This window comes from Lolium rigidum, chromosome 7 (assembly GCF_022539505.1).
Source record: "Lolium rigidum isolate FL_2022 chromosome 7, APGP_CSIRO_Lrig_0.1, whole genome shotgun sequence".
Taxonomy (NCBI): domain Eukaryota; kingdom Viridiplantae; phylum Streptophyta; class Magnoliopsida; order Poales; family Poaceae; genus Lolium; species Lolium rigidum.
The window spans coordinates 31208625-31217692 of record NC_061514.1 but is presented as its reverse complement, the minus strand read 5'-3'; the positions used below and the strand labels follow the sequence as shown (position 1 = coordinate 31217692).

At 42.8% G+C, this 9068-nt stretch overlaps 1 protein-coding gene across 1 annotated transcript; it reads right to left on the bottom strand.

The window, feature by feature from the left end:
- Positions 1-2515: 2515 nt before the first annotated feature.
- On the bottom strand, positions 2516-8406 carry LOC124673880 (dolichyl-diphosphooligosaccharide--protein glycosyltransferase subunit STT3B-like). Its single transcript, XM_047209923.1, has 6 exons — positions 7531-8406; positions 5566-6096; positions 4444-4898; positions 4193-4315; positions 3355-3414; positions 2516-2952 (listed from the first exon to the last, which is right to left on the bottom strand). Exons 1-6 carry the CDS (start codon positions 8404-8406, stop codon positions 2823-2825), a joined length of 2175 nt encoding a protein of 724 aa, XP_047065879.1. The 3' UTR covers positions 2516-2822.
- Between the last annotated feature and the right edge of the window lie 662 nt (positions 8407-9068).

Below are 9068 nucleotides of genomic sequence, written 5' to 3'. Positions count from 1 at the left end.
AAAAATCAAAAGTTAGTGAGAATGTACGTGTCATGTAGCTCACTCACAACTTTTTCCATCTTTAGTGTAGACAGCTTTTAACGGGATATTCACTTTGGCTCATAGGAGCATTTGCTCCCATTATGTGAATCAACATTTCGAAGTGTCAAAAAATTCTAAACTAAAAAATTTCATGTACATCTACACATTTTATGTTCGTACACAAGTTTTCAAAAAAAACTATAAAAATTTGTAGCTCCAGTAAAAAAGACAAATTTTGATGCTATAACACGACTACGTACAGGACATTTTTTTGTCTTTTTTGTACACGCCACATAAAATGTTGTTTCTCCATGAAAACTTGTGCACTAACATAGAATGTCACGATGTACAACAAAAAATTCATGTCAGAATTCTTTGACATTTTTAAAATTATTTTTTAATTATTTTGTATAATAGGAGCATTTGCTCCTATGAGCCAAAACGCCACCTTCGCTTTTAACGCCGTTGTTTGGCCATCCGTGTCACCTCTGTATATTAGCGGGCAGAGCACCAGCTGCAAACGGGGGAGTACTACGGATTGAGCGTGACCATGGACGTGTACGACTTCTTGCTAACCAGCGACCAGTACAGTTTCATCGGCGTTAATATCTTCAATGCAGGAGATGGTGCTGCAACAAGTTTGAGCTCCATCGAGATCGTTCCGGAGGTAATTAACTAGGCTTTGTAATCATCCTATGCACACATGCATGTCTCGCATACATGCAATGCGACCTATACGTGCGCTTATCTGTAATTGTCAATAATTTGCTACAGTCAGCCCACAAAATTACGGTGGTGATTCGCGCGCTCATTTATCTGCTGCTTGGTCGGTAAGTGATCTTGATCGATCGGACTTCGATCTTCCTTCACTTGTTCGTGCATGTACTAAAATTTGTTGTTTTCTATGCAGACTAGTGGCTCTCAGAATCTATGCGTCAACACCGATTGTCCTGTAGGTTTCCAGCCTGAGGCCGGCGCCCCCATATTTCTTGGTGACGTCATTGAGCCAATCTCTCAGCCTAATGGAGTCCAGCAAAACATCACAATCAAAGTCATTAAGGTAGCTAGATTTAGAGAGCACTGCCTAGTACATACATTAGGATAGAAAATATATGGAAGTATATTGTTATAATTATGACCTCATGCATGGAATTACTCGTGATACAGGAGGGTGCGTTCGGAGATTGGTTGGTGTATTATGGATTTAACCAACATGACACCGCGCTGATCGGTCGTTACCCCAAGTCATTGTTCACCGGCGGCCTTGCAGATCGAGCGACCGACATTCACATCGGCGGATTCGTGGCAGCCCGCAATACGAGTTTGGTTCCCATGGGTAGCGGCTACCTACCGACCAACGATAGCATGGACATGGGCACTGCCGCGTCCTTCAGCAACATCCAGGTCATTGATCGGAATGGGCAAGCTTCGCTCTTGAACCACGACTTGCCCGGGTATACAAACAAACCGGACACTTACTTCGTTAGTCATGTGATCAATGGACAATTCTTCTATGGTGGGCCCTATCGGTCGACCACATAATTGAGAGTTTGCACAATAATGGTCTGAGATTTTTGTTTGTTCGGTATGAAAATTGCAAAAGCTAAACATTCTTTTTGTTATCAACAATCCTTGTTTATTTGGTACTCCCTCTGTTCCATAAGTTTTAGTTCAAATTTAAACTAAAACCACGACATGTTTTTTTTTGGAATGAAGGGAGTATTACATTTAGGTCTTTTGATTTGTTTGCTCACTTTATAATCCAACGTGGAAATCCTTTTGAAGAATATGGTCATCATTTCTAAGAATAAAAGTTCTCGCAAATCGTCGTACCACTCAACGGTAGGCCTGTAGAAATGACAGTACAAGAGGGGCAGCCTAGGCCGCTGTGAGTTTGTTTAATCCCCTAAATTATTACGCCTTCATTTTGGTATTCCTCCTAATCATGCACTGTCAGCTGGTTCCAGCTGATTTGGCACCGTTTCACTGGTTTTAATCGGTCATGTTGGAATATGATTTGTAGGTAGTTAAGTAGAAGCCAAATCGTGGACCGCCCTTTCTCTCTAATTCCGCATCTTATGCATCGACATAGACTATGTTATAGCTTTGTTTCACTGCAGTTTATATTTATCTATTGGCCTTGATTTGGCCCGTTCAGTGAGTTAAGGCTTCTCAGGCACGCAATCTGCATTCCATTTAGGGTTTGTTGCGTTCTTGAGATTTTCTATTTGGATCCGATGTTGGGGGAGGTAAAAAAAAAAGTTGCACGAACCTAATTAATAGTTTAGGGGGCAACGGATACTCGACTACCAGCAAGCCAACACTTGCAAGCCTAGCACAAACCTAAAGCCCAACCACACTCTGCTTTTTTAAACTTCTATCTCACTCTGCTTTTGCAGCAACGATGACAATATAGATAAGATTGGTAGAAAATAGCTTGCACAAAACCGATATCTGCACTTGCACAGGTATTAACTGAAAATAGACAGGGGAATCACAACAACAAACAGTTTACTTTCTTTTGTGAACAGCGCTGATAAATTTCATTTGCCATATTAATCAACATGATCTAAAGTTACTACCCAAAAGTTTACAAAAACTTCTACAGTTCCCTCATAACATGCGCAGTCCCAAAAAAAAGTGAAGGCAGCTGTCACGATTGCACTTTCTCAACTTCGAAATGACACTACGGCAGCTAATGTCAGTCTTGCCAAAACAAAAGTTCGCGTCCTGATGCAAGTATCAACCCATCTCTTTAAACATTCTCACTTGTCCGGCCACTTCTCTCCCGGGACGAATCCTCAGGATCTGTTCTTTGGAGGTTTGACCTTGTATATGCGCACTATCCAGTTTGATGTCGTGTATGCTTCTTCCAAGTACTCGAGCTTAATGTCTTTGTTGCCTATCTCCACTCCTCGCACCCGATCATATCTGCGTTATATTGATTATTTGTTAACATGCATCTATAGTCATATCATCATAAGGATGTTGTCTACAGGTTTTAAGGGAAAAAAAACAGTCTATCTAAACGTGTTATGGAAAAAAAAGATAGCCAGCAGGAGACAGGATCATGCATGCTGAAGTGAGCACATATGCTGCTAATCTACCACCAATAACCTAAAGAACAATAAACTGTAAACTATATACTCCCTCCCTCCCAAATCAATTGACTCAACTGTCTAGATACGTTTTAGACCACAGATACATGGGTATCAATTAATTTGGGACAGACGGAATATAAAAAACATCCAGCACAGACATCTGCATTTGTGACTGATTAATCTTGAACTCGGCACACAAAAGAACAATAAAAAGGGTGAAATTGTACAATACCCTGGAGGTTTTCCATATTCCGTGGTCAGCTCCCCAAATCGATAATAACAGAGCTTATACCTGCCAAAAAAAAGGAGATGAAGCACATAAAAACAGATATGGTTGCCTATAGCTGACAGAAGGATAACAGTAGCACATGACTAAAAAGTAGAAAAAGATAAATGTCCTGAAAAATCTCACACGTTTAACAGTAGAAAAAAAGGCAGCTGAAATCCAAAATGACTAATATTCCAAAAAGCCATCTTTAACGATAATCTGTGTCATGGAATGGAACAACCAAGGTGAAGTACCAGGCCTATTGAAAGGCCTACCACAACTATCATGACCTAAGCTCCTGAGAGTGTAGTCACGTGGGGGAGGTTGCACCATGGTGCGGTAGCAGGCAAGGTAGGGTTTGGTGGAGCCTCATTTTCTGGTTTCCTATTAATAATTGTTTATTATGCCCTCTGGCCTTGCATCAATTCCCTGTATATAGGCTACTTAGACTGATTAGTCAGATCAAACCTTTCCTAACTCCTTATACTTCCCTATCTCTAAAGAAACTCTATCTCCAGAATAGTAACTTAATCAATAAGGAAACAAAGAGATTAAGGTAAGCCTTGGCTGATGCTGGCCCCAAGTCTTGCACAAAAATCTAAGCAGATTTTCTACGGAACAAACAAAATTGATTTCTGTTCAGGTTCAAATGGTATCAGGCCCCATCACAATTTTGATCAATACTACCACGATTTTCCTTCGCAGTCTGGTAATTTAATTCTCTCATGCGAATAAATGGAAGGAAACAGTATCACAGCACAGACAACAAAGTACAGTACTTCACTTGTGAACCAGTACTTACATTAGACAATTCAACATCTTTGGTGATGCCCCCTTATCAACACGATATTCCCCATTAACAAGGTAATCAGGCTCTTTGATTACAGGAAATACTCCTCCACCAATACGCACCATCCATAAGAACCTGGAAATGAGCAGGTAAGTAAGAGAATATGTTTTGTGATTCAGTACGAAATTGTCTCGCTCCCGCATCCAATCAGAGGCATAAAGACATTACATAATATGCACTCATGATTAAGTTGATTAACTTACTTATTGATGTCATCAGAGGAGTACCCAGTAACACCTCCAAATACAACAAGCACATAATTCACATCCAATGATTGCATTATCTCATATGCCTCATCTTCGTAAGATGACATTGCCCGTCCAACAGTAGCTATGTGTGTATTATTCCAAGTGTTATTATCAACAATAACAGTTCTGTTACCCATGGCTGTAATTTGGTATCCATAGTCCCACCATGACATAATCTTGGCATCAGTAGGAGTATTCTGACGAAGCCAATAGTATGCCTCACGGTAATCATCAAATATTACCCTTCCTCCGTTGTGACCCCTTGCGGACAGAACAATAGAAGGAGAAGAGTAAGCTTCAGATGTCACCCAAGTGCAGTGTATGGCATATCTACTGAGCAAGTAGAAAGCACCCAAAAGTAAGGCAATAGCTGCATTGTGTTGGAACGGCAAGGGTTGATCAGCTGCCCCCTGTTTGCACAAGAACCCAGATCAGTCAGCTTCAGAGTGAAGTAAAAACTAAAATGTAGAACAGTTGACAGAAATAGCCTAAAAATCTAAAAATTCGTGTGCAATTAAAGTTAAAAGTCGGAAATTGGCATGTTGTTAACAAAAGCACATCTTTTGTCAAAGACGGTCAAGGTTCATATCATGAATTCTAGCATTTATTATCACTGTTGTATCAGTCAGTCCTAAAAATGTACAGTCCCGCCTTCTTCGACGCTAGTTGTGATTTTTTTTGACAGCTGCTCTGGTTGTGATTGGCCCAAGAATTGTCAAATAAGTTTAGATCCATCTGTTTTACTCTTATGCTAAACAACGAAATATAGTTTTCTAAATCTCTTCAGTAAATAATGTAAAATATAAAGGAGAAACATTGATTGTACTACTACCTCCGGTCCATATTAGTTGACTCAACTTTGTCTAGATACGTATGCATCTAGTCTAAACACTTAACTAGATACATATGTACGAATCTAGATAAAATTAAGTCCATTAATATGGACCGGAGGGAGTACTTGATTGTCATACTGAAATACATTCTCTTCATCAACACCTTTATCAACGTTACTTATTTTATTTCCACTACATACAAAAAAGTAAATTACATAACAGCAAGTATACGTGAAAAAAGTACCTTTGCAGCTGCCTTTGAGCCCGTTACTTTTCCAGTAGTCTGTGGACTTTTGCTTTTAGTTCGGATCAATGTTGTCAAATTTTTAATTGTAGCGGACACAGCAATTGCACTGATAAGGCAAACAGCTGGTGCTGCAACAAGAATTAACCTAACCATCACACCAGCAAAGTACATACTTGTGAGGCCATACATAACTATAAATATTGTGGCATCTGACAGGCGCTTGAAGCAGAAATAGAGGCCCGCTGGGAACAGGAAAAGAAGGATGTGGAAATCGAACATAAAGGAAGACCATGCTGTTGGCTGATGCTCAGAAACAGATGCGATGATCGGTATGTGGTCTTTTGCGTAGGTTGGATCAAGCAGGGAGTAAAACCGTCCTGTCCAAGGGGATATGTAACCTGATGCAGTACCAATCCCAAGAGCAAGGGTGCCAACACTGATCACACATGTCAGGGTAATTCTGAGGAATGACTTGAATAGTTTGACATCATCCAGCATGTATTTCACCCAATCCAAGAAGAAGAAAACCTGCAGAAGAACAAAAGGGTTTAGGTTAACTTTTCTTTTCAATGCTATACCTAAAGAAAGTAGAGTAACATCAACTAAATAGATCAACATTGACAAAGAAATCATAATACCAACCGTACAACAATAGATCTACACCATTTATGTTTCAGAAAAATAAACGATTCACATTTTTTCTTGAGACCTTCAGGTGTTTCGTTGACAAGATAAGCAGTAAACATCATAATACTTCCAAGTTCAGTTAGTTGAGTGTTAACACTACATATTTGAGAATCAAGAGTATTGCCCGATACTTTTCATAGACAGATATGAAATGGAGTGAAGCATGGTAAATGAGCAGGTATACCCAAAACTGCAATCTACCTCAAGATAAATACAATGGAAGTAGTATCTGTATCTCATAGTGTCGATACTCCCTTATTTTGAAGCTATAAGTAATCTCCACTTCTCAATCAACTATGCCATCAATACCATAAACAAACTAATTACCTAGGATGTCATTCAATTTGCTTCAAGTCAAGCTTTAATAGTCTACTAATTTAGCCATCTAGTTATTCCAATGCTTTCATATCTGCCAAGATCAGTTGGTATTCAAAAGAGATATGTTCTCGAACTGTGAGATCACAGTGATGAAATGCATTTCCCAAGACAATGCAGTACAAACTTCCTAAGTAATTAAAAGGACCTTATCATCTGAACCATATCTTTCCAAGTAAAGTGTTTTTCATGTTATGTAATACATGAAGAAATTCAACTAAGTAAATCAACATTGAGAAGGACAACCATACTACTAACAGTACAGCATGCGATCTACACCATTTTATTGCAAAAATGGGACGAACATGGTAAAATGGGACAAGCATTTTTTTTCTTAAGACGAATGGAGGAGAGGCCTTCAGCCAATTCATTGAAAAGATAAGCAGTAAACTCACTACACTTTTGAGTTCAGTTAGTTGACTGTTAACACTTAACACTACATATCAAGGAATGAGCCAGATATAAAACGGATGTTTTCACAGCCCGATATGAAACGGATGTTAAGCATGGTAAATGAGCAGATATAACTAGAAACACAATCTTCCTAGAGATGAATAGAATGACAGTAGTATCTTATAATGCATGTACTCCCTGAATGTGAAAGTAATTTCCACTTTTCAATCCACTGAGGTCTAATGGATGCCATCAAAATCTAAACTAGGATGCCATTAAATCTTCTTCAAGTCAAGCTTTAATGTTCTAGTAATTTAGCAATCTAGAATACTCTGTAGATTTGCCAACATAAGTTGGCATTCAACCGAGATGTTTTTATTTTTATTTTCTCGAACTGTGAAATCACAGTGACCAAATGCATTCTGCAAGCCAATGATCCTACGAACTGCCTAGAATTAACAGAAGGGTAATTTCATCTGAACCATTCTTTTCGTCTTGAGAAATTACCTGCAAGAGGAAGAATACTCCCATGGCTGCCATGTGCTCCCCGGACTGAACATGCTGGAAGCCGACGAATCGGATCTGCATCCCGAGCAGCATCCCGAGGACGTAGGTGCAGTTGTAGGCGACATAGAGCCTCTGCGAGTACCTCCCGGTGACGAGCAGGACGAGCACGTAGAGCGGGAGGAGGTTGATGATGAACACGTATCCTCCCCAGGCGGACACCATGTAGAAGTATCCGAACGCGGCGGCGAGCGCCCAGGCGAGGGATCCCGTGTTGACGGCGCGCACGAAGAGGTAGAATGTGAGCAGCAGCGCGAAGATGGCGACGCCCTCGTTGTCGTAGGAGCCGGCGACGGAGCGGGAGATGTAGCCGGGGCAGACGGCGATGAGCGCGGCGGCGACGAGGCCCGCCCCGGAGTCCCAGATCTCGCGGCCGAAGGCGTAGGCGACGAGCGTGGTGTTGGCGGCGAAGAAGGGCGCGGTGAGGACGCAGACCTCGCGGATGTGCACGGCGAGGGAGAGCGCGCGGAGGAGGCGGTGCAGGAGCGCGGCGGTGACCATGAGGCCCGGGAAGAGCGTGCCGCCCACGACCCGGCCGAGCGGGTACCAGCTCTCGGAGTCGAACCAGTTCCAGAACTCGGCGTAGCCGTGCTCGGTGAGGTAGAGCGTGGTGCGGTAGTTGAAGTAGGGGTCGAACTCGTGGATCATGGACTCGTAGCGGAGCACGGAGAAGAGGCGCACCGCGAAGGCGAGCACGTAGATGAGCGCCAGCGCGGAGACGCGGAGGAGGAGCTCCTGCTGCTTCGTCTTGAGCCGCAGCGACCGCAGCAGCGGCGCCGGGAGGGAGTCCAGCATCGCGGACGCGGCGGCGGCGGCCATGGCGGCGGCGGGGCAGGAGATCTGGCCGGACGGGTGGCTAGGGTTTCATCCGCGCGCGCGTGCGCGGGGTTTAGGGGAGTGGAGTTCGTGCGGTTTGGTGTGGTGGTGGTGGTGGTGGATCTGGGAGATCGGGGAAGGAAGACGATGGCGGAGGTGGCTCGGGTCGGGTTTGCGTCGGGGATCTGAATGGATATCCGTTTGGGTGGGCCAGGAGGCAGTTGACTGACGTGGATTGTCTCGTAGGGATAACCCGGGGGATTACCTGAGACTGGGCAGTGGGGCACACTTGGATCGGAGCAGCTGATTGGCTGAGAAGGTGGTCGAGACGTGGTCGTCAGTTCACGTGGCGTCGGTTCTTTTCTTTGGAACAACTTGAGCTCATGTTTGTTCACATACCGCCTTCGATCACCAAATGCTTGCGTGTATCTTGTCATGTGATTTTTACAGGTTGTTGTGGTTTTAGGAGTTCTTACCTACCATATTACCACATGAATGTAGTAGTGCGAACCGGTACCTAAGGGAATTACATGAGAGAGGCGACTCTAAAACCCGTCTAAGGTTTCATCCCCTCTCAACGTTTGGCCGGTAATCTTGCGGGTTTTTGTATGAGTAAGAAAGATGTCAGGTGTTTGTGGCCTGAATCGCTTTCAAACGATGTAAAT